Source organism: Grampus griseus, assembly GCF_964374135.1.
Source record: "Grampus griseus genome assembly, chromosome: 5".
NCBI lineage: Eukaryota > Metazoa > Chordata > Mammalia > Artiodactyla > Delphinidae > Grampus > Grampus griseus.
Genome location: NC_138998.1, coordinates 68,876,148 through 68,902,856, shown reverse-complemented (window position 1 = coordinate 68,902,856; position 26,709 = coordinate 68,876,148). Strand labels below are relative to the sequence as shown.

Below are 26,709 nucleotides of genomic sequence, written 5' to 3'. Positions count from 1 at the left end.
TTATCTTTTCTTTCTCCATCTGAAGATTCAAAGTGCACTTCTCAGTGTATTGGGCCTTGCAACAAAGGCCCTTAAATATGTTTATTTTGACTGTATCCTCTACCATTGAGAAAAATAATGCATTTCCTAGAGTATCGGTTTTTTTCTAACAAACTTTATTCACAATGCATAGCATTATCCTGGTTAAAATGCACAACTTTTCATGGTAGTAAAATTAATAGTATGAACATCAATAGAAGAAAGAACAAATGAAGGACAGTTTGATCTTTGAAAGTTTCATCAACATATTTTTACTTTCATCTATGGAAATAAAGGAATCTGAAAAAAAAAGCTTCTCAATAAATTGTTACATGTTTACTTAACGTTATATTCACTTGCAAAGAACATTTATGCATATATCTTTTCCCAAGGTCACAGAATTCCTCGTTTTGCTTCTTTATATGGTTTTAATAGAGAAACAAGAATTGAAATTTACTTCAGAAAATTCAGCTCTAACGGTGGTAAGTGTGGAAGTGGAGAATGATGGAGGTGTCTGATAATTGCCTATAATCTTGGCTTGGACACAGCTAACATCTAAGCAAACTCCACCGATGTTGGCATCTCCCAAAGTATATTGTTTTGGGGCCTGTGAGCTAGAAGGTCCAGAGTAGATCACAAAGGTAATGAAATAAACTATTAAAATGTACTTTTCACTCAAAGAAGCATGGCACCTTTATTTGCTTTTTATTACTGACAGGAAAATCTCAAGTTCTAACTCCAAAAGTTGGCCCAGACCCAGCATTGCTCATCTTAAAAGAAGCAATCCTAGGGAAGGGACCCATAATGTTTGTATGTACAGCATGACAATTCTCAGGATGCTAAATGACTTAAGTTCCATTTCATCTTTTCATAATCTAAATCAATTATCAGATGCACATTAAGGACCACAAGAACGGGTACATGCTTTACAAATATATTCTGCACTTTATTACCTTTAACATATATCAACCTCACTGTGACCTTGAGAGGACATTTATTCCTAGTGAACATTTTAAATTCCCTACTAGGATTTCCTTGTAAGCATAAATCTAATTTTGCTAATTAAACAGATCTTTAATGGGTCATAGGCAATTAGTTAACCAGTCCCATTCTAAGAGTGCCCATTACGTGCCTAATGCTGTGATGCATGGATTCAATCATGTCTTTACAATTCTGAAATATTTAGGATTGAAAAAATGTTTTCAAATTTCAGTAATTCGTTGCTGTAAATAGTATTATATGCTTTTTACACAAACCAGCAGCATAAATGCAAATTCCTATTCAAACAAACATTTAATACTTTATTTTATTTTTAATCTTTTCTTGGATGTGCAGCTCTTGGAGAGTGACAATTTTTAAATGTGTCTAATTTAGCTTATGATTAAGAAATACATGTCAACCTAAAACATGGCAGCTCAGGTTCCTTGAGCTGAAATATCTGTATTTAGTAATTTGACCTTTAGAACGAGAAGATTCAATTGATACACTATGACATGTAGATAGCATAAAAAGATTTTTTTTTAAATCTTTTTTCAACAAATGTACAGCCTCCCACCACTCAGGTTTTCAACAACCAATTAGGTATCTGATAGGCGATGATCTTTATTTCACACATCCTTTTTGAAGGTGGGGACTGGACATGATAAAGTTGGACTCTACACTAGACTTCATTAAAAATACACTCAGAGAAAGGTTAAGTAGTCTTGGGGAAAATGTTTGACGAAAGCACAATGAACATGGCCACATAATCAAATGATCACCTATAGGAAAAACAAACCAGACAGCCTTAAACGACCCATCACCAAGAGTGGCCACTTTTTGAGAAGACTGATGGCTAACTTTGTGAGCTTATCTCTAAGGTTGAAAAGTGCTAGAGACTTGAACACTACCTGTGAAAAATGAATCCATGAATTTCATTTAAAAGCACACTTGTGACTTTTCAGTATTATTCAGTACTGCTAGGACTGCCTTCTGGAGTGGACATGTTCAGAGTCCTCTAGAAGGGTTTGACCTGAGGATCCTCAGGATGTCCTCTGTGTTGCCAATTCCATTCCCTCACCCATAGGCCAGTGTGGAAATTTCACCACACCCCAGTCTCCTGTTCAGGGCTAAGATTTGTCCTCTGCAGTTATCTTTATTAAAAAGTAAGCACACCCAGGGAGACAGAACACATTAAGCTGCTGCCAATCTCACCCTGATTAGACAATACTAGGAAAGAGCCTTTTTTTTTTCTTTTATAATTTTACTATTGAGAGTAGGACATAAAAGGGATATGAAACTGAATTTAGAATAAAAATGCAGGGATAATTTTGGATCATGCTATGAGGTAGGAGACACACCTCCCAGAAGAAAAGCGGGGAAGAGAGTTTATCTGCAGGAAGGGGATTTATCTGCAGACAAATGGTGCCATAAGAAAGGGAAGGGATTAGTCAGGGAACAGGAAGAGAGACAGGGTCTCTACTTGCCCTGATGGTAGCACGTGACCCCTTCTGTTATCAGTATTCTTAACCCTGCAATTAGATTGTAAAGTATTTCTGGCCTGGGAGTAAAATCTAAATCAGTTTAACAGGTCCAAGACTTTCACTGAGTCATCTGTTTAGTTACTTTATCTACCATATTCCTGGTTCCCTCATTCCACCCCGAACCCCCTAAATTTACTTAAACTTTTCCTTTATTTAATGCCATACTTTTAATGATGGCACAATAAGGATGTCATTAGCTGGCAGTGTCGTTTGTAGGGTAATGTTATAATATCTGATATAATCCCAGGGTATAGAGACCTGCATCCACTTCTCCCCACCTGCTGCCGATAAGAATTCCACTGGAAAGGTATGAAAAAGTAGTGTGTTTCGTTCAACACATAATCAATAAAATGCAAGGGTAAAATCATGACACTCCTTGACATAGTAAAAGCCTTGAAAAGTAACACAGGATATTGTTTTCTAAATATGGCACCTTAAACCTACATTTAATGATCTCTTGCTAAGGTTAGGAGGGTCAAACTCTTGAAATACTTCAAAATCCAAAGGGAATGATGGAGCTTTGTAGAAGTAACAGCCCACTCCAGCTTCTCACATATTCCTTACAAATGAGTCGCTTCCAGGGAAATCACTGGATCTGAAACACTGGAGCCGAGAGTTCCTTCTCCCATTCACCCCCTGCCCCCATCTACACAGGAGCAAGGAGATGGGTGTCCAGCCTCAAATGGTTTATTAATCAAAAGTTCTTCAAGCTGCCTAACCAAATGCTGAATTTCCAAAATTCTTTTCTCACCAGAAAAGGAATATGAATTTTGATGTCAACCCAAAAATTGGGGGCTCTTAACATTTTTTTTCAAAATCACATATAAAAGGTTCTTTATCCCTCTGGCAAATACAAAATAGTTACCCTCAGGGGAAAGGAAAACAATATTTATAGAAGATAAATGATGATGTGATATTAAGGTCCTCTGCTGGCTCACTCAAAAGGCTACTGCTTCTTACTCAAGCTGCCACAGGAAATCTATGCTAGTAGGGAGAAAAATTTCCATGGCTCAGTGATGAGACAATACCAGTAAACAATTTATTAAAGAGCCTGCCATCCATCATTGGAATTTGGAACAACAATGATACATTGAAAATAAGTATTCATCCCAAGTTTCTTTTCTTCCTCACAAATTCCTTCGGCTCCAATATCTCTTCAGTAAATTAATAGTATTTTGCTCTTAGTCTTTTTGGAAACAAGCCAAGGAAAGAGAAGGCACCAGTGGCAGCTGCCACAAACCCAATGGTACTTATTGCTCGGTTGGCCTATAAGGAAACAGGAAACAAACAAAAACACATCTTATTCTAAAAGCATCTCAGTGTCCTAAACCCCAGCTTTAGCTTGTTTCCTAAACTGAAGACCCATTTTAATGTACAATGGATGAATTTAAAACTCAATGCAAAATTAAAATTCTGTATGCAGATGAAATAAATTTATAATTATTATAATTATGACAAAGATAGAAATACACATAGGTAGAGATCCCTCTTTTTCTTTTTTAAGAAGATGTTGGGAGTAGGAGTTTATTAATTATTTTATTTTTGCTGTGTTGGGTCTTCGTTTCTGTGTGTGGGCTTTCTCTAGTTGTGGCAAGCGGGGGCCACTCTTCATCGCGGTGCGCGGGCCTCTCAGTATCGCGGCCTCTCTTGTTGCGGAGCACAGGCTCCAGACGCGCAGGCTCAGTAGTTGTGGCTCACGGGCCTAGTTGCTCCGTGGCATGTGGGATTCTCCCAGACCAGGGCTCGAACCCGTGTCCCCTGCATTAGCAGGCAGATTCGCAACCACTGCGCCACCAGGGAAGCCCGAGATTCCTCATATTTTTATAGCTTCTGAGAGTTTACAAACTCATTATGCCACAATTCCTAATAATTGTCATAGTACCCCTGGGAGGTAGCATTACTCCTGTTTTGTAAAACTTGAGAAGTTAAAAGTGATTTGCCCGAGGGAGGTCGTACCACCAGGATGTTTAGATATAGTTTAGTCTTGAACCATGTGTTCTCCCCCTATGAAACCCCTACCCCCTAAACACATACTGGTTTGGTTGATTCTATATCAAGGTGAATATCCTGTGTGTGTGTGTGTGTGTGTGTGTGTGTGTGTGTTGGTTGAGGGGTGTAGGCATGATAAGAAAGTGGGAGCACTCATTCAAGAAGTCTATTAAAAAGATGACAGCATTTGGATGGACCCGTATATGTGTGTGTGTGTGTGTGTGTGTGTGTGTGTGTGTGTGTGTGTATTGGTTGAGGGGTGTAGACATGATAAGAAAGTGGGAGCACTCATTCAAGAAGTCTATTAAAAAGATGACAGCATTTGGATGGACCCGTATATGTGTGTGTGTGTGTGTGTGTGTGTGTGTGTGTGTGTGTGTGTGTGTGTGTGTGTGTTCCTTGACTTCATGTCTGTTAGGAAAATAATTCAGGGATGTGACTTGAGCTCAATACCTATAGGCTCTTATTTGGTAGATACACTTTCTATTCTGATAAACAAACTTCAAGGGAAGTCAATACTGATGATAACTATCATGTCAAAAAGTAATTTCTCATGTAGACAAACGAAAATAAACCACTCTCAAGCTCAATTGTCCATAAAGGAGCTCAGACATTTATATCTTTAAGGGTATTAATCATCATCATGATGATGGAACTGATGAATATTCATGGTTTCATGGCACTCAACTAATATCGCCTTCCATCTGCAGTGCAATTTTATGACCCAAAGGTCACATTCAGATACTTCAGAGTCATCAGGTATTCTGAAAACAACAGTTATTCTCTGGGAGTTAAGAATCGGGCTTTCAAATAAAGCAAAACATTTTTCCTAAATTACTCTGGAGACCAGCCCCAGTGCTGGAAAGTGTGACCCAGCTCACACTGGAGCATGCCCTCTGTCTAACCCACAGCCCTCCACCACGGAGCCTGCCACCCCCATATGCCACATAATGTTCCCTCCCTAACTGTGGGTTCCCTATGGGGAACAGGCAGCATGGGTTCTAGCCAGGACAGAAGCACAATGGCAAGAGTATTCACTTCATTACATCATCCTGTGGTCTGTAGGGACGAGGCCTATAATTATAACTCCCTGCTCTGTTACCATCCCCAGTTGCCAAAGAGAACGACACTGGCAAACAACTGAAAAATCCTATTTTAGTTTACAATTCTAATTTAATGTATTTGGTTAGTTGGTTATTTCTTTTATCTGTAATTTTTAATTAGTTGCTACCTAAGTTGCTTCCCAGGAGAGAGTCAGAATTCACTATAGCATAGAGCTACCCACATAGCTCATGGGGAGCAAAAAAGGGCTGGGAGATATAAGATACCAGACAAAATTCCAAAGAGGGGCAGAATCAATAATCAGACAGGGAGTAAGGATTATAAACCAAGCCCAAACCTCATGCAATTCCAGGCAGATGCTGAGATTCCAAGGAGGGCTGATACAGGAAAATATGGCAGGCAATGCAAAAACAGGAAGGTGCAATTGGTGTCTTTAAACAGAGATATCAAATGGCAGCAGAGGACAGCCCTGGGAAAATGGCAGGATCCTGTGGGTGGGGTGGCCCCAGCTAGATGCAGTCCTAACTCATTGGGTATCTTTCAGCCACTAGAAACATAACATGTGAGAGAAATCCCATAAATCTAAGAGACCTGGGGAGGGGACAGACAACTTAATACTAACTCAAAATCCCCTGAGATTGCACAGGCAAGATACAATTGTAATAAAGCCACTTCCAGCATGCAGTTTCCCAAATCCCAAACATTTATTTTTTTCAAGTTGCATTCTAAATGGAAAAAGCACATGTAATTTGGACAATCCCTTAGAGTTATGTGTAATGGGATCTAACCTGCAAGATTATAAAATCCCAGGATTTTTGTGGTGAAACAGCATGAACAAGAGCTTTTACTTCATGGCTGATTTAGGATTATAAGATCACCAAATCCTATCCGGCACACTTCATCCTTTATAGGGCTTTCGGGGTGGGGGGGGGCATGGTAAACAACCCATTCTGAGGATCTATATATACATGCTCAATGAAATGTTAGCTATAACTGAAGCAGCTGGGTCCAGACATCAGTTTAGCTGGGTCACAGATAACTGTAGGGGTTATCAAAATCCCTCTTCCCCCAAGACTCTAAGGCTGCAGTGCTAAGCAAAGAAACACAGTCAGCGTGTAGTGTCAGCTTGTCCAGGCCCATTCAAGGGTGCTGCTATCTTCCACAAAGATAGACACATTTTAATAACTTGTTTAGACTCGAACAGTGAGAAATGTTGATTTTAGGAATTTGTAAAAATAAGGAAAAGACAAGCCACAGGCTGGAAGAAAACATTGGTAAAAGGCATATTTGATAAAAGATAGTTTTCCAAAATACGCTAAGAACTCTTAAAACTCAACAATATGAAAACAAGCAAGCAACACAATTAAAATTGGGCTAAAGATCTCAAGAGACACATCACTAAATGTGATATGCAGATAGCAAATAATACATGAAAAGATGTCCAACATCATACATATTTAAGGAATTGCAAATTAAAACAATGGAGATACAACCACGTACCTATCAGAATGGCTAACCTCCAAAACGCTGACAGTGCCAAATGCTAAAGATTTGGAGCAACAGGAGCTCTCGTTCAAGGCTGATGGGAATTCAAAATGGTACAGCCACTTTGGAAGACAGCTGGGCAGTTTCTTACAAACCTAAACATACTCTTACCGTATGATCCAACAATCATAATACTTGGTGTTTATCCAAATGAGTCAAAAATTAACATCCACAAAAGACCTACATGCAAATGTTTCCAGCAGCTTTTTTTCATAATTACCAAAACTGGGAAGCAGCCAAGATGTCCTTCAGTAGGTGAGTGGAAAAATAAACTGTGGTGCATCCAGACAAGGGAATATTATTCAGCGATAAAAAGAAATGAGAAACCAAGCCATGAAAAGACATGGAAGAATTTTAAGTGCATATTGCTTAGTATGATTTCAACTATATGACATTCTGGGAAAGATAAACTACAGGGCAGTAAAAAAAAAAAAAAAAAATCAGTGGTTGCCAGAGATTTAGAGAAAGAGGGAATGATTAAGCAGAGTATACAGGATGACATTACACAGTTGTCAAAACCAACAGAATTTACAACATAAAGAGTGAACCCTTATGTTAACTATTTTAGGGGAAGAAAATTTTTTCCTTTACCCATAACAAGTTCTCAGCTGAGGCTCTGTAATAAGAGGAAAGCAAACAGAAGTTTATTAAAATGCATATCTCATATACTCATGGGAGAAATTCAGGGAAGAGTAACTCAAAGAGAGAGAATAAACAAAACACAGCGTTAGTAAAAGGAAAGGAATCATAAAGATCAGAGCAGAAATAAATGAAATAGAAACAAAGAAAACAATAGCAAAGATCAATAAAACTAAAAGCTGGTTCTTTAAGAAGATAAACAAAATTGTAAATCTTTAGCCAGACTCATCAAGAAAAAGAGGAAGAGGACTCAAATCAATAAAATTAGAAATGAAAAAGGAGAAGGTACAATGGACACCACAGAAATACAAAGGCATCATAAGAGACTACTACAAGCAACACTATGCTAATAAAATGGACAACCTGGAAGAAATGGACACATTCTTAGAAATGCACAACTGCTAAGACTGAATCAGGAAGAAATAGAAAATATGAACAGACCAATCACAAGCACTGAAATTGAAACTGTGATTAAAAATCTTCCAACAAATAAAAGCCGAGGACCAGATGGTTTCACAGGCGAATTCTATCAAACATTTAGAGAAGAGCTAACACCTATCATTCTCAAACTCTTCCAAAAAACTGCAGAGGAAGGAACACTCCCAAACTCATTCTACAAGGCCGCCATCACCCTGATACCAAAACCAGACGAAGATAATGCAAAAAAAGAAAATTACAGACCAATATCACTGATGAATATAGATGCAAAAATCCCCAACAAAATACTAGCAAACAGAATCCAACAACACATTAAAAGGAGCATACACCATGATCAAGTGGGATTTATCCCAGGGATGCAAGGATTCTTCAATATACCCAAATCAATCAGTGTGATACACCACATTAACAAATTGAAGGAGAAAAACCATATGATCATCTCAATAGATACAGAAAGAGCTTTCGACAAAATTCAACATCCATTTATGATAAAAACTCTGCAGAAAGTGAGCAAAGAGGGAACCTACCTCAACATAATAAAGGCCATATACGACAAACCCACAGCAAACATCATTCTCAATGGTAAAAAACTGAAAGCATTTCCTCTAAGATCAGGAACAAGACAAGGATGTCCATTCTCGCCACTATTATTCAACATAGTTTTGGAAGTCCTAGCCATGGCAATCAGAGAAGAAAAGAAATAAAAGGAATACAAATTGGAAAAGAAGAAGTAAAATCATCACTGTTTGCAGATGACATGATACCATACATAGAGAATCCTAAAGATGCCACCAGAAAACTACTAGAGCTAATCAATGAATTTGGTAAAGTAGCAGGATACAAAATTAATGCACAGAAACCTCTTGCATTCCACTAACAACAAAAGATCAGAAAAAGAAATTAAGGAAACAATCCCCTTCACCATTGCAACAAAAAGAATAAAATAACTAGGAATAAACCTATCTAAGGAGGTAAAAGACCTGTACTCAGAAAACTATAAGACAGTGATGAAAGAAATCAAAGATGACACAAACAGGGGCTTCCCTGGTGGTGCAGTGGTTGAGAATCTGCCTGCCAATGCAGGGGACATGGGTTCGAGCCCTGGTCTGGGAAGATCCCACATGCCGCAGAGCAACTAGGCCCATGAGCCACAACTACTGACCCTGCGCGTCTGGAGCTCGTGCTCTGCAACAAGAGAGGCCGCGACAGTGAGAGGCCCGTGACCACGATGAAGAGTGGCCCCCTCTCACCGCAACTAGAGAAAGCCCATGCACAGAAACAAAGACCCAACACAGCCAAAAATAAATAAATAAATAAAATAAAAAATTTAAAAAAGAAAAAGATGACACAGACAGATGGAGAGATATACCATGTTCTTGGATTGGAAGAATCAGTATTGCGAAAATGACTATACTACCCAAAGCAATCTACAGATTCAATGCAATCCTTATCAAATTACCAATGGCATTTTTTACAGAAATGGAACAAAAAATCTTAAAATTTGTATGGAGACACAAAAGACCCCAAATAGCCAAAGCAATCTTGAGAATGAAAAACGGAGCTGGAGGAATCAGACTCCCTGACTTCAGCCTACACTACAAAGATACAGTAATCAAGACAATATGGTACTGGCACAAAAACAGAAATATAGATCAATGGAACAAGATAGAAAGCCCAGAGATAAACCCACGCACCTATGGTCAACTAATCTATGACAAAGGAGGCAAGGATATACAATGGAGAAAAGACAGCCTCTTCAATAAGTGGTGCTGGGAAAACTGGACAGCTACTTGTAAAAGAATGAAATTAAAACACTCCCTAACACCATACACAAAAATAAACTCAAAATGGATTAGAGACCTAAATGTAAGACCGGACACTATAAAACTCTTACAGGAAAACCTAGGAAGAACACTCTTTGACATAAATCACAGCAAGATCCTTTTTGACCCACCTCCTGGAGAGATGGAAATAAAAACAAAAACAAACAAATGGGAGCTAATGAAACTTAAAAGCTTTTGCACAGCAAAGGAAACCATAAACAAGATGAAAAGACAGCCCTCAGAATGGGAGAAAATATTTGCAAACGAATCAACGGACAAAGGATTAATCTCCAAAATATATAAACAGTTCATGCAGCTCAATATTAAAAAAACAAACAACCCAATCAAAAATGGGCAGAAGATCTAAACAGACATTTCTCCAAAGAAGACATACAGATGGCCAAGAGGCACATGAAAAGCTGCTCAACATTACTGGTTATTAGAGACATGCAAATCAAAACTACAATGAGGGGCTTCCCTGGTGGCGCAATGGTTGAGAGTCCACCTGCCGATGCAGGGGACACAGGTTCGTGCCCCAGTCCAGGAGGATCCCACATGCCACAGAGCGGCTGGGCCCGTGGGCCATGGCCACTGAGCCTGCACGTCCGGAGCCTGTGCTCCGTAACGAGAGAGGCCACAACAGTGAGAGGCCCGCGTACCTCAAAAAAAAAAAACAAAAAAAAACAAAAAACTACAATGAGGTATCACCTCACACTGGTTAGAATGGGCATCATCAGAAAATCTACAAACAACAAATGCTAGAGAGGGTGTGGAGAAAAGGGAACCCTCCTGCACTGTTGGTGGGAATGTAAATTGATACAGCTACTTTGGAGGACGGTATGCAGGTTCCCTAAAAAACTAAAAATAGAATTACCATATGACCCAGCAATCCCACTACTGGGCATATACCCAGAGAAAACCATAATTCAAAAAGACACATGCACCCCAGTGTTTATTGCAGCACTATTTACAATAGCCAGGTCATGAAATCAACCTAAATGCCCACTGACAGACAAACGGATAAAGAAGATGTGGTACATATATGCAGTGGAATATTAGCCATAAAAAGGAATGAAACTGGGTCATTTGTAGAGATGTGGATGGACCTAGAGACTGTCATACAGAGTGAAGTAAGTCAGAAAGAGAAAAACAAATATCGTATATGAACACATATATGTGGAATCTCGAAAAATGGTACAGATTAACTGGTTTGCAATGCAGAAATAGAGACACAGATGTAGAGAACAAACGTATGGACGCCAAGTGGGGAAAGTAGCGGGGCGTGGTGGTGGTGGGATGAGGTGGAAGACTGGGATTGACATATATACACTAATATGTATAAAATACATAACTAAGAACCTGCTGTATAAAAATAAATAAATAAAATAAGACACAAAGAATTCAGGCTTATATAGCATCTTCAACAAAGAACAATAAATTTGTGGAGAAATGACAGGACACAGGAAAGTGGTTCGCCTTCCAAGGGCAACAGTCTGTGGGAAGGTAAACATACAGGAAACTAATGGTAAACAGAGGCTTGTATGTAGTTTGCTATGTAGATACCTCTAGTGCCCTCTCTAGGCTGATAAGGGTCTTACATTAACCACTGGTTGTCCCTGATGATTAACTTTTGTCCTTCCTGGTAGAGTGGGGAGGAGGAACACCTTTGAAAATTTATGTCCTGCTTTTAGGCAAATAGGGGGAGGGCAGAGAGCTTTTCTTGCAACCGCTTCTACTCAGTTGTCTCTCAATTGCTCAAAATAATCCTTATGCCAAAGTGACATATTGGCAGGTGGCATATTCTGGTTTCCTTCACTATGGACTCTGGTTGATAAGGATGTACCAATGTTGGTTCATCTTTTGTAACAAATATACCACACTGCTGTAGGATGTTGACAGTGGGGAAGGATACATTTATGTGTGTGGGAGGGGGAGTATGTGGGAACTCTCTATACTTTGAGCTCAATTTTGCTGTGAATTTTAAACTACTCTAAAAAGTAAAGTCCATTAATTTTTTAAAAAACACAGAAAAGTACAAAGAAGAAAAAGATGGGGCCACAATCCTTCCACCTTTCTAACCTTTTTATGTATTTATAGTTTTTTAAATTGGGGGAAATACACAGCCATTTCCCAAGGATACTGTTCTATGCTCAAGACCCCTAAGCCTTAAAGGGACCCTGGAAAACAAATCTAATATTAGTTATTATTAGTACTAACACTATTAATTATTGATAGAAATAAAAATAACAATTTGAGTGCTGTAGTTTCTTAGATCAAGAGAATTTTACTGAAGAGTGTCAACAAAGATCTATAAAATTGCTAAAATACTGAAATTAAAAGTAGTCTATGAAAGTACACTTTTTATTGGGATGAATAATATGTAACGGAGTATGCTAAGAGACTTTAAAAATCTCTTACAATCTATAAAACAACCTCACTTTATAGATTAGGAAACTGATAAACAATGTGTCCAAAGTCATCCAGCTATGAAGTGGTGAAGATGGGGCTCTAGCTCAGATCAGCAGAATTCCAAAGCTTAGGTGTGTCCTTAAGGCTGTCACTACACCATCTTCATCAGAACCTGCTAAAGAACAGTTCTATTAGTTGTTAAAAAAATGGTTACTAAAAAAAAAAAAAAAAAAAAAAAAAAAAAAAAAATGGTTACTTTTTCATGGGTCTTGATCTGGGTATGAAAGGTGGAAAGATGATAGATTACAAGTGAGAGTCAAAGCAAAAAGATGGCTTTAATTCCTTTTGATTTAGCCACATTAAAAAAAAATACTGATTGAGTACAGTGGACAACTTTGTCATTAACAAACTTTATTTCTTAGCCATACCACTACTTTTCAATGCAAAGGTGAGCTGAAACTTGTGGGCACGTCCTCTGTGTTTTGGATCAGAAGCAATTTATTGCTACATGTGAATAGAACATTCATTATGGTAATGCACTTCCTTATAAAAATGAATTTCCAATTAAATTACTTCTTAATAAAAACAAATGTATCCTTTCATTATGCTCCATCTCCCATTTTCCCAAGCTTTCGTGAGCAGAATTGTAACTTCATTCCTCAGAATAGACATTTATATAACAGATCCACCATTTAAAGATACTGAAAGCCTTTACATATTCATTTTCTCACACCACTTTAATAAATCTTTAGGTTAAAACATCAATGATGGAATTGGATTGGTGGGAAGATAGGTAGGGAAAGGGCATGCTTTTAGTGAGGAATCTAACATACTACCGAATAGTGATGGTAAATAACAAAACTATAAGCTACTTCCTCTGGTGGGGGAAGTCCCCCTGGTGGCACAGTGGATAGGACTCCGAGCTCCCAATGCAGGGGGCCCGGGTTCAATCCCTGGTCAGGGAACTAGATCCCACATGCATACTGCAACTAAGAGTTCGCATGCCACAACTAAGGAGCCCTGGAGCCACAACAAAGGAGCCTGCCTGTTGCAACTAAGACCTGGCACAACCAAAAAATAAATAAATAATTTTTTAAAAAGTCAATTAGTTCACTGAAAATCCTCCAAAAGCTCAATGAATCAAAGGATCTCCTCAAAAGCACAACATTTATTTGAAACTAGCATTGCAAGGAAACAGAAGACATGTACAAAGCCACCAAGCTATGGCATCAGTTAGCCTCTTTCAGCTAATGGAGAAGAATCTCACTATTACCATCTATGTTTTCGGCAAATGAACTCCCACTCAAAAATGTCAGCATTCTTTTCAGCATATTTTTTTCAGTATATAAAGTTACTGATTTAATTGCTGTATGGTGCGGTAATGGGAAAAAAAAACTGAAGGACAGAGGGCAATAAGAATGACAGAAAGCTATGGTCTTGACTGCTTCAAGTCCCTTCTAACCTAAATTCATGATACGAATGTTCTACTCTCAGTGTGGTCATGAAATTGCTGCATGACCTTGGGCAACTCGATTCCCTCCTTTGTCCTTCAGTGTTCTCATATTTTCTTGTTCTTTTCCATTTGTTTGAGGCCTGAAAACTTGATCATAGTCAGTAGCTATTATTTTCCCAATGTAAGAAACTTCCATTTCTCCTAGAGAAAACTCACCTGCTCTGAAACTCCTTCTCCATAGCGGAGCAAAGTCACAAAATGCTCACAGTTGTTGACAAGTAAGTCATACTCCACCTCCTGTCCAGCAACAAACTCTGACCGTTGCATGACTTCTTCCACGGGGAGTGGTGGGTATGTTCCATCGTATTTATTGTTTATTCTGTATGTGTCATTTCCCACAACATCCTTCAAAAGCTGCATCTTCACCAGGGCCTTTCTGCTCAATACAGACTTGGCGCTTGTAAACGATGCAGAAATGCCATCGTCTATAAGGAGAATTCTGGTTAGCAAGATATAGCGACCCAGCCCAGTGAACTCCACTGCCATCCTAACTTATCCTCAAACCAGAAACCATTTAATCTTACTAATAGTAAACCCTCATTCTCTAATTTATCACTAACATCTGTTCAATACTATATGAGTGAGAATTAAGAAAACTTTTTGAAAATCTATATCTACCTATCTTTTTGAAAATTTATAGAACAAATTGGGTGTGAAAACTCTACCTATTTTTGAGGAATAAGTTCCCTATCAATTGATTATTATTAGGGATCTTGGCATATGTTTCCAACAAAGTACAGATAAGTTCATTGCCCCCTTTTTCTATGACGCAGTCTATTTTTCAGCATTTGAACCCTTCCAAACTAATACCATTGGGCTTAGCAGTAGTGCATTACGATTAGTGCTCTTGTCCTGCATCTGAGCAGCACTCCTTACACCCAGCTCTGTTTTTACACTTGTTCTTTTAATTAGGCTTCACTTTGAAACCTGCAGGGGACCCCAGTCTTCTCAGGGGTCAGTTGGGATCAGGCTGGGGCCCTGCCTTTGTTTTGCTAGTTCCTTTAGCCAAGAAACTAAGTCCTAAAACTAAACCTAATGTAGTAGGCACTGTCCACTCTATGTGGCCGCTAGCTGTGCCCTACCCACCTGTCACAATTCCCCATGCCCTACCACTCCATCTTACTGCCTCTATTAGTAAGCATTGGTCTAGACTGCCTGAAACCTCTGTGTCCTGGTGTGCCGTGATCAGCACCTGAGGCATCTGATTCCTTAGCGTTCAGCTTTAACACCAGGCCCTAGGCCCTCTCCATCTGCCCGAGACTGCTATGCTTGGCCATTGTTCAAGTAAACCATGAGATGAAGGGTCTCTGTATAACCAGTGTTATGACACTTGTCCTTTCAGTTATGACTAAAAGCAAACATTTTTTTCCACTCCTCTTTTTTTCTCTCCTCCAAAATCCTTTTCATTGGAGCAGCATTTCCAGTTAATTATCTTACATGTTAAAAGTTCTTACACATTACAAGTTCATAGGACACATATATCCTAGTTAGAATTATTCAATTTTTTTTTGTGACTAGTTTGATGTAATCAATTTATCGATGAGAAAATCAAAGCTTGGAGAGAGAAACTGGCTTGTGGAACATCCCACAAGTAGTTAACAGAAACAGGAATTTAACTTCCGTCTACAGGATCAAAGCTCAGTGCTTGAACCACATTAAGATGGAGCTTACGGTGGGAAAAAAGAAAACAGCACAAAAACCTCATATTATTTTCCAAATGTGAAAACTGCAGAGATAATGTAAAGAATTGCTTAGCGTTAATTATTAGACTCTACAGAATGAATGGCTCTATATCGTAAATGTCATTTTATTTGCCATTTCCACTTCCAATATTCTAGAACAAGAGGCAAATAGCTCAAAATCTTGCAAAAATCACTTCATTAACAGTTCTCAGAAGCTCTCAAGATAGTAAGACTTAGGCCTATAAACACTTCTTTATAAAGGTATCTTGAGGAAAAATTATTCTAAGCAATTTGTTATTTGCATACATTTTTTCTTAATAATTTGTGCTCATTTCTAAACCTGTAGAAAATACAGAAAAATACAGCATAAACACATAAATAAATATAAACCACCTATTATCCTGCCACTCAGAAATAACTATTATTATTATTTTGATGTATTTTTACTGTCTTTTATTATCACTTGTATATGTGTGTATATGTTTGCATTAACATGTATGTGTGTATATACGATTTCTTTGCAAACCAGGTACCATATTACACAATGCACTTTAATCTGGAATTTTCCAATAGCTATCATACTAGATCATCTTTCATGCAATTAAAGATGTCCAGAAATGATTTTTAGCTGTTAAAGTATTATTGTTTTAGTCACTGAGCACCCCATCTTACCACTGCTTCTTCCTTTCTGGAAAAGACTCTTTCTAGGCCAGTCATACTATCCTATTCCTGCACACAATTATGGTTCAGTGATGGACATGGGACCCACACCAGACAATTAGAGTCATTCTCCATGATTTTTCTAACTGCAATGGGCAGGAAGTAACTCTCTCCTGTGGGTCACAAGCCTGTAAGGATGAGAGCCTAAGAATGCTTATGGTCATCAGCTCAGCTTCTTAGACATAGCCTGGGATAATGAAGACAATATACAGAAGAAGAATGCAGATGTGGGATGGAGAATTTTCATAGTGTTCAATCCCCTAGATCTGGGCATCCCTGAGGCCAGCACCATCTCTACTCTTTCTGTAGTTTCCTTCACTGAAGCAATGAATTTGCCGTTTTGTTTAAGTGAATTTGAATTTATGTTACTTGCAACTAAAAAATTCTGCCAGGCCTTCCCTGGTTGCGCAGTGGTTGAGAGTTTGCCTGCCGATGCAGGGGACACGGGTTCGTGCCCCGGTCTGGGAAGATCCCACATGCCGCGGAGAGGCTGGGCCTGTGAGCCATGGCCGCTAAGCCTGCGAGTCCGGAGCCTGTGCTCCGCATCGGGAGAGGCCACAACAGTGAGAGGCCCGCGTACCGCAAAAAAAAAAAAAAAAAAAAAAAAAATTCTGCCAAACACAGATACCTAATATCTTGTGGCTAAATCATAATTCACTTAATCATTCCCTTGCTAGCCATTGATCCATTCTGTTTTTTAAACCATTATAAATGAGATAGAAGTGAACATTCTCATACGCAAATATTAAATTAGTATCTCTAAAAGTATTTCCCAAGAATAGATTCATAGAGGTAAAATTACAGGGTCAGAGCGTATGAACTCCTTTAAGACTCTTAGCACATATTGTTAAATTGTGTTTGCGAACAATTTTATCAACTTATATTTCTGTCAACAGTATCCTTGTGTTCATTTCATTATACCTTTATCAACAGATTATCATTTTTTTTAATTTTGCTAATGTGAGAGGCATAAAATCTGTCATTTTATTTTATAATTCCTAGATGACTGAAAAGCTGAAACCTTTAAAAACAGTCTTCTACAGTCTTCTACAGACTGTTCACAATCTTTTACCCATTTGTTTGTTGGGATTTGGGTGTTCGCTGCTGTTCCCTCAGCTTAAGGAACTCTTTCCCCAAATGTCACGTGCTGGGTTTCTTCACCTCTTTCAAGTTATGTCTTAAATGTTACTTTCTCGTGAGATTTTCCTGACCAGCTAATTTAAAACTGCAGCAGCCACAACTCCCCAGCACTTCCTATCCTGCTTCTATGATTTTCTCCATTATCACTTATCTCTAATCTAACATTACTTTCTGTATTTTGTTCATGCTCCCTCTCTCCCTCTCTCCCTCTCTCTCTGTCTCTGTCTCCCTCTCTCTCTCCACTAGAATGTAAGCTCCACTGTGTAGGGACTGGCTTATGTATCCCTAGCATTTAGAATAGCCTTTGGCACATACTGGAAAATCTATAAATAGATGTTGAATGAATTGAAATAATCTATTTGTATTATATATAAAGACATTGTGACTCTTGTCATGTTTGTGGCAAATATTTTCCCCCGCTGATTATTTACTTTTTAACTGTGTTTTTTTAATGCAGAGGTTTAAAATTTTAATGTTAATTGGCTTTTGTGATTTCTTCAATGCCACTTTAGTCTTAGAAGGTCCTTCTGTAAACCTAGATCAGTTGGATTTATCTACTTTCTACATTTTATTTCTAGTCTGTTTTATTTTATGATTTTTTCATGATTCCTTCTTGTAACAAGAAAACTAAAAAGCTCCCAGGAGCTTCTGGAAACAAACCTTACCTAGAGGTGCTATGTTGATAACATACCCATCACCCAAGTACAGTGCCCAGTGTTGATAGCCAGGACGAAACACTTCAATCAAATCACCTGGCTGAGGGTTGCCAGGATAGTTCAAACTAAAGCAATCATTAAACGCCATCTGCAACGACAGACACAAAGAAGATCTAGCTGATATGACTTGGCAAAAGAAAATCAGTTCAAGGCTTCTATAGAAACATGGCAATACAGAATTTATTGGGATTGCATTCCTTATTAAATACTTAGATTTACACCACTGTCCTTTTCTTTCAATGATTCCTACACGGAATTATGTGTGCACACATGGACAAGTGGAGAAAGAATTTCTCTACTATTGCTTAATTTTCTATAGCAATGCTTCTCATACTGATTAACCCCAAGGCTCCTTTATTATAATAAGCATTTCATGATAATATCTGTTTTACTATGTAAATGTTCAGTTCATGACTACACAAAAAATATAATAAAGCACTTAGCATGAAAAAAGTCAGGATTCAGAAGCAGAAGATCAGAAGTCTTTCAGCCTTGCATATAGTGACTTAGTAAAATCAAAAAGAGGTCTGGGTGTTCACGAACATTCTGTGCAAAAGTATACTTTATCCTGCAAAACTTACTCTGTGATTTAAGCGGACACAAGCTCCAGGCTCAGATGAGTGTCCAGTCAGATATTCGGGCATACTGTAGGACACAGGACCTTTCTTCCTTGTGCTGAACTGTGCTGTGCAGACCCAGGCACACTGGCCTCCACCTGAAACCATATACAAGTCCCCGTGTCCCTGTCCTTTGAAGAAAAAAGGCTTTTGCTTTAGTCTTCCAGGCTTCCCCTGAGTCTTAAAAGGCTGGCTCAAGAGTTAATGATTAGGAAAGGTGAAGAAGTAGAAAAAAAGAATAGCTGCTGGGTGGGGAAACTGGTAACAATTTAGACTATAAATCAGCCAGATAGCGGAGTCACCAAACTTCCAGTTCCCTGAAATATATAGATAAATATCTGACACACATTCCTACGTTGCTTTTATAGGAAGCAGAACCCCATCAGGTGAAAACTACTGACTTCAACCACATAGACACAGACTGGTTGAAACCAGAAGATTAATGATGCTTGAAACGTCACCTTGATGCCAACCAAGCCGAGAATTGAGCACAAGCTGATCACACACCCTGTGGCCCCTCCCTCACCTTGCCTTTAAAAACCCTTCCCTGAAAGCCACTGGTGAGTTCAGAACTTTTGAGCATGAGCTGCCCATTCTTCTTGCTTGGCACCCTGCAATAAATGCTGTACTTTCCTTCACCACAACCCAGTGTCAACAGGTTGGCTTTGCTGCACGTCAGGCAAGGGGACCCAAATCCAGGTACGATAACACACCCACTAAATATCAGTAAACACCCTTTGTCATTGTGACAACCACAAACACTCCCACACATTTCCACCACTCCCCAACTGCCCCACTTACTGTCTGATTCCTCATTTCTGACTCCCAAAACAGTGCAAGGTGTTTGATGCAGAAGGGGGACAACTTGGAAGGTTGGGAAGTTCATCATATTGATGGGTACATCTGAAAATTCACAGTTTGGTGAATTTTTTTCCTTTTAAGTCAGTACTTTTCAGAAAGAACATATAAGTCTCTGATGGTTGATTTTTATGGAACATTACATTTTCTATGTACAGCATCCAAGTAGAAGGATTCAGTAAGAGGAAGTTATGTACATTCATTGATAATAAAAAGGAGATTTCATGTTATAACCATGTTGGATATATAATTGACGACAGAGTATTCCTCTGCATCTCTCACTCTAATGTAGATACATATACTCATTTACAAAATAAACCCAAGTGCCAGAAAGGGAAACTTCCAAATCATCTAAATTATAATTATAATAGTATAGGCAAAGAGCTTGGGGATACAGACTATCATTTTCCTGGCACACTAAAAGTCTTTTTTACAACAATTAATATTGGGAGGGTGTTTTCCCAAGTATTTGTATGCCATCTGTTGAAAACTTCAATCATCATACTGTCACAGAAATGAGGCCAAATGCAAACTGTCCATCTGTTGAAAAATAACTATTAAAACAACTTTATGGAAACTATTAAGTCTAACCACCCTCTCAAATATGTTTGAGTCTTATTAATATGGCAGTTCACAATTTGGCCACATGGGCACTAAAAGGAAAAATAGATACTATACTATGATATAAACAAACACATTTCCCATGAAAAGGAATCAGCAAGCACACACAGCTGCCTGTTAGCATTCAGAGACCTAGCCAAGCTTACAATAATAACCACCATTTGAACAGAAAGTACTTTGTAGTGTAACGTTTTTTTTCAAGTGCACTATTCAATTAACCCTAATTCATTTTTTAAAAATCTACCATGATTTGAGTTTATTATGTTATTATCACATTTTACAGCTAAAAAGTGATATTAGCAAATGCCAACCTTTTTAAAATACTCCCTGAAACACTTGTATTATAAAATACGGAGGGAAAAATAACTACCCTAGGTGTGAGAGACATGAGTTCTTGTTTCAGGTCTTCTCCATGCTAGTTCTGTCACTTTGGGACTTAAATGTAAAATATAAAATTATAAAACATAGAGGGAAAAATACATAGGAGAAAATCCTCAGGATTTAGGGTAAACGAAGAGTTCTTAGATTTGACACCAAAAGTATTATTCGTAAAAGGAAAAACTGACAAATTGGATGTCCTCAAAATTCAAAACTTTTGCAGCACAAAAGACCCTATTAAAAGGACAAAAAGACAAGCTACAGAGCAGGAGAAAATTTTTGAGAACTACATATCCAAGAAAGGACCAATAGCAGGAACATACAAAGAACTCTCAAGACTTAACAATTAAGAAGCAAAGAATACAATTAGAACTTGAGCAAAGGACACAATGACACCTTTCATCAAAGAAGAGCCGCAGATGTCAAGCCATGTTAAACATCAGTGGCTATTAGGGATATTTAGATTAAAACCATGATAGCATTACATACCTATCACAGTAGCTAAATTAAAAAATTGTGACCAGAGAAAATGCTGGCAAGAATGTGGAGTCACTGGATCACTCATTCACCGCTGTTGATAATATAAAATGTTGCAGTCACTCAAAGTAGTCTGGAAATTCCTTTAAAAACTTACCTTGTAACTAAAATATGGTCCAGCAATTGCACTCCTAGGCATTTATCCCAGAGACTGGAGGCATTAAAGACTTATATTTGCACAAAAACCTGTACACGAATGTTTATAGCATAATAGGCCAAAACTGGAAACAACCCAGATGACCTTCCATGGGTGAACAGTAAACAATTTGTGGTACACCCATACCATGGAACACTACTCCTAAGGAGTAAAAAAGAACAAACTATTAATAAATGCAACAACACAACCAAGGATGAATCTCTAGAGAACTGTGCTGAGTGAAAAATGCCAGTGACATGACATGTTATATATATGATTCCATCTATACAACATTTTGACATGACCTAATTATAGAAACAGAGAACTAATAATGGTTGCCAGGGGTTAAGGAAGTGGTAAGAAGGAAGTGGGTGTGGCTATAAAAAGGCAACATATGAAAGATGCTAGAGGTGGTGGAATGCTCTGCCTCTCCATGTGGTCCATGTCAATAACCTGTTTGTGATACTGCAGTGTCGTGTTGCAAGATGTTACCACTGGGGAAAACCCGGCAAAGGTACAAGGGATCTCTCTGTATTATTTCTTACAACTGCATGTGAATCTACAATTAGCTCAAAATAAAAATCTTTAATGAAAAAAAAAAAGATCAATGTATTTCCCCCCCCCGCAGAGCATAGAAGAAGACCAATATGGGGAAGTTACAATGAGGCAACTTTTAGCTGTATACGAGGAGAATTTCTCTTTTATTGAGAGTGATCCAACAATGGAATGGAGCACCTTGTACAGATATCAGTCTCTGTCACTGGGAATGTTTAAACACAGTCACAGTTGATAAAAATAAGATTTCCATGGGGCGGGGGAGAGGCGCTGGTAAGGTGAGGAGGCCTTCCAAGGTCCCTTTCACCTCTAGTGTTCATCTCATTCTATTTCCCAGAAACTGTGCAATCCTCAAATCAACAGCACAAAGTAGATATAATTATTTCCCCCATTTTAAATATGAGGAATCTGACGTTCACAGCAGTTCAGGGACTCATCCAAAGTTACACAGTGGGAAAGGGCAGAACGCACATCTGGACTCAGACTAGCCTGCATCCAAGGTCAGGCTCCTCATCCTTAAATGCTTGTCCCCGTGTGCACTATACCTCCTCCCTTGCTGACCTTTCTGCAGCCCTTCTTGCACGCTGTGAGACTGGACAACAGTTGTGAGCTGATGATTGCAATCACCTTTTTAGAGACGAGGAAACTGAGACTCAGATGAATTAAGTATCAGAACTAAAAGTCACACAGGTAATAACTGACAGAACTAGAATTCAATCCCAGGTCTGTCTGCTTGTTCCAGACTGCATGCTCCTTCCTTACTCCACTGATTAACATCACTAGCCAAAGGAATTGCTACTAAACGATATTTCATCTTTTCCCCCTTCTCAAATATTCATTAGATAGAGAAGCTGCAAAAGCATACAGAATGTATATTTCATAAGACAACACAGGAAGTTTTTAAACATTCATATGTGGAACCAGTGAGTAATAGGAAGTGGAGCCTTGGGGAACCCCTGCTCTTCTGCAGGGGAGGTGTCAAGATGAGAAGCTTCTAGAAGCGTTTAGAAGGTTCCCAGACTCATCATACCTTAGGGAAGTGGCTAAAACCTGTCTGCTTGGGTAATTTACATGGACATCTACCCATTCCATTCAAGTGCAAGTGTGTTATGTAGTGCTTCATGAACAGGATAATACAGAACGAATTAAAGATACATTTTTAAGTCCTCTGCTGAAATCTTTGTGTGTCACCTTTAAGGTAAAAGTACTTCATTTTAACGGTTCATCTGCACAGAATTGTTTGACTAGTTTACAATAAAGAGTGTCTGTAATCTTTGTACAAGAAACTTCCTGTTTCATGCCAAAACAAGCTTCCTTGTTTATAGCTCCTTGTTGGTCCCCGGGGGATGCATCAGAAGAAATAACGGCCCCCCTGCACAGATAGGGACAGGCTGATTAACTGCTGCTTGTGTCCCTGGGGCCACCTGTGTTACACGAATACTAAGAGCACTTTTTCACAAACTACTCCCGAGGATGCTATTGGCGGTCTGAAACATAAGCACGGGCTGTCCCTACAGTCCAACAGTCTCCCAATTCAGTTTGGACCATTTCCCCCTAAAGTTGCATTTTTCATCCATAGCCCTGCCACACTGAGATGGCTCCATGAAGCCCTAGGCTCCCAGAACGGCTAATTCACAGACCCTCAGAGCTGCCAGTATCCTTGCTCCCACATCCTCTCCCTACAGCTGAGGGTTCCAACTCCCAGCCAAATGAACCATCCTCAGCCATTGCCCCCTCATTCCTAGCTTGGAATCCCTCCGTGCATCCCCCTGTCGACTCCGAATCTCGCTCCCTCTGTAATCTTGGACTCCTTATTCATCCCTACATTCTAGGCAAACCAAACCATTATTCCTCACTCTCACCTGGAGTTATGTTGCTAGTACCGAAACCTCTACCTGGAATGCGCTGCCCATTTCCAAATGACCCACTCTTAAGGATCCAGATCAGATGTCACCTCCTCCCCAAGGTCCACCTCCTCTCAGCCACAAGTGACATCTCCTTCCGAGCTACCACTACTCCTTTATCTCTCTAACGCCCATTGCGTTTGCTACACCTGCGTGAGTTACTGATGTCTGGGGAATTTTCTCTTCTGCTCCACGTGGAGGGCTGGTTCCTGTTTATCTCTACACCTGCAGTTTGCTGCAGAGTGGCTGTTACAAGTAACTGCCCAGGGAATGTTTAATAAATGAAGGAACTAGGATCCCGAGCCCAGGGAGGCCAGAGCGGCTGGGCTTTTCCAGCACACAAATTACATTAATAGTCCTGAATGCCACAGTGATATCACCATTCATAGTTCCAAAACCTAATATATTATAATAATAAATACTTATTATTCATACTCATTTCAGTGAGGACGGTGGATACAAGGCCTTAGTAAGTAAGACGAGGTCCAGTCCTGGTTCTGCCACTTGATAGCTGTGTCACACGGGAAAGCGAGTCTCTCTTTCCCCATGGACTCTGTTCTCCCACTTGCAAGAAAAGAAAAATGGGGGGGGGGGCGAGGGGGGAGGAGGGACATAGGTTAAATGAGAAGCTCTCTACTGGTCCCTGGGGCTCTCTCGTCTGAGAGCCAGTTCAGCAAGGCTGTCGGGGTCCTAGAGGTCCTCCCTCCCCCTCCCCAGTACACCTCACTCTGAAGCCTGGGTTATTCTCCCCACAGGTGGCAGCGGCGAGGGTCCTGGGGTCGCGCCGGCCACGCCGCTGCTGCCCCTCCAGCTACCGGCCGGGGGTCCACTCTATCTGCGCCCGGGGGAGGGCACGGCGGCAGCGGCGTACTGCCGGTAGCCAAGGCCGGCCTCCGGCGCCAACGCCACCCCGCCGCGCGGAAAGGCCCCGGCGCTCCGACGGTGCAGCGCACGCTCGCTGCTCCTGCCGCCCGGGCCGGGCTGCGCCACCGCCTGGGGACCCTCCGCCCGCCCGCCCGCCCGCCTCCGTCCCCTCCGCACCCCTGGGAGTACCGACACCACACCTGCTCTCCGCTCGCACAGACACACACACAAACCCAGCCGCCGAAGCGCAGCCCCAGCCTGGTAACTAACCGAGGAGACCCTGCCCCGCCACTGGGACGTTCCTGCATCAAATTTTCCCGGTACCAAAGGCTGGTCTAGACGCGGCGGCTGTACCGTTAAATTGTCTTGTTGAGCCCAGAAATGTTCGTGAGCTCGAATACACATTGCGTCCACTAGGAGCGCGCCCCTCCTCACTCTACACAAATTCCTCGGAGGCAGTAGAAAGGATCCTGGTCCCTGTGCCCCAAGAAAGCATCTCAGTCTAAGCTAAGGTGGGAGGAGGGAGTGGCCTTAAAAAAACCTCCCTGCTTCCCACCACACATACCTACAAAATGTGTACCCGGGAGCCAGTTCCGGCGCCCAGGACTTTGGGGACACACGTGGACCCCACCCGCTTTGGACTCCTCCCTGTCACCCCCCTCCAGCCTAAGATCAACTTCAGAAGTGGGAGGAGGGCGGAAAGGAGGAAGGGAGGGTGCCTAGGGCCCTAGATGTCCAGGCACCAGTTTCTCCCAATGGGAAATTTACCTGGCTCCGTCCGATGGGGCCTTCCCTAAAGACACGACTCCCTCGGGCAGCCCATTGCCCTCCCCACTTGCCCTGCCCTGTCCCTGACAAAGGTCTGATTCTAGATAGAGGAGCAGAGCAAGTCCCTTATTCTGCGCAACTGGCGACTCGGGTGTGCACGTGACAGAGCATGGCCTAACTGAATCTCTTTCAGGCCATGGGCCAGCAGAGGCCTCCAGGAATATAGCCATAAGAGTTTAAAAATAAAGCTGGGCATGAAGAGTATCCATTTTCTCCTTGCTAAAAAAGGGAGGCCAAGAATAACAAACCAGCTAAGTAAGGAAGGCCCGCAGACTGCTAAGTGAACTTTTCGGAGCACAGCACAAGGACTTGCCTTCAAACAAGTCGTAACCTAGATTTTTACTCTGATATAAATGGACTCTCAGCTAAAAGGAAGGATTTTTTCCCTACTGATTCAAAGGCTGAAATAGCTCTCTAATTTTATGTTGTTTTGTCCCAATGGGATAAGAATGACCTGAAGATGCAGCCGCCTTTATAAAGGAATCAGGTTCCGTGGTGAAGGTTAAGGGTGAATCTGCAGGGTCTGAAATTGGGGTCTGGCTTTGGCATCTTTGGAAACAAAGTACTAGAAAGACATTGAAAACATGTGGGATCTAGATATACTTGTTGGTAAAGCAGAAACTCAAACACTTAAGAGGTTGTAGCTTTGTTTTTATGAGTTAATATTTTTCTTACATGTTCCCTATTTAATGTATTTTTAGTTATAAACTGAATCAGATATACCTTTCAATACTCTTTTAATGTCTCAAAGAGAGATCCATAAACATGCATTTGCTTTATGTTCCAACTATTTCAATTGAGTCATCACTGAAAGCAGTGGTTCATGATTTTATACAGGAGAGTTATTGTGAGCATTTATAATGCCATCCTGCTTATGAGCTAAATTTATTATGTTTGCCAGGTTAATCTGTTTTCTCTAATCAGACACTTAATCATCCACTCTCCTCCCTGCATTATGGATTCATGAATCTGAACCGAGGAGGGTTGCTCAGTCAGGGCACAAGGATAAATTATCTTTTCATTTTGGGGGATATTTGTGGTTAAATGCAACATGATAGAATCAAAATGAAATAAATCTTGTAATTTTACTTCTAGATCCCTGCCAGGTATAGATAAAATGCATTCAGTTAAGAGTAAATTCGGTTCGATGCCTGAATGGAATTACTAGGGGAAACAGAGAAAGCTTTGTCGTTCA

At 40.1% G+C, this 26,709-nt stretch overlaps 1 protein-coding gene across 9 annotated transcripts; it reads right to left on the bottom strand.

Moving 5' to 3' along the window:
* Window positions 1-185: 185 nt before the first annotated feature.
* Window positions 186-25,579, bottom strand: PLAAT1 (phospholipase A and acyltransferase 1). 9 transcript variants are annotated; one of them, XM_082654836.1, is made up of 8 exons: window positions 25,455-25,579; window positions 24,258-24,386; window positions 21,325-21,525; window positions 19,635-19,736; window positions 18,798-18,964; window positions 18,166-18,304; window positions 14,115-14,383; window positions 186-3,806 (listed from the first exon to the last, which is right to left on the bottom strand). In XM_082654836.1, the coding sequence occupies exons 4-8, from the start codon at window positions 19,720-19,722 to the stop codon at window positions 3,705-3,707; spliced, it is 765 nt and encodes a 254-aa protein (XP_082510962.1). In that variant the 5' UTR covers window positions 19,723-19,736; window positions 21,325-21,525; window positions 24,258-24,386; window positions 25,455-25,579; the 3' UTR covers window positions 186-3,704. The 9 variants fall into 9 exon arrangements, with proteins under 9 accessions (XP_082510962.1, XP_082510964.1, XP_082510960.1 ...); XM_082654838.1 differs by having other exon boundaries at window positions 18,798-18,931; XM_082654834.1 differs by lacking the exon at window positions 21,325-21,525.
* Window positions 25,580-26,709: the final 1,130 nt, after the last annotated feature.

What these genes read in the sequence shown, in the direction of transcription:
- PLAAT1 (XM_082654834.1), bottom strand. An exon ending in GTGTCCGCTTAAATCACAGA is followed by an intron (nt 18,305 to 18,797) that starts GTAAGTTTTGCA and finishes CTGTCGTTGCAG; the next exon opens with ATGGCGTTTAATGATTGCTT. An exon ending in GAGAAGGAGTTTCAGAGCAG is followed by an intron (nt 3,807 to 14,114) that starts GTGAGTTTTCTC and finishes GTTTCCTTATAG; the next exon opens with GCCAACCGAGCAATAAGTAC.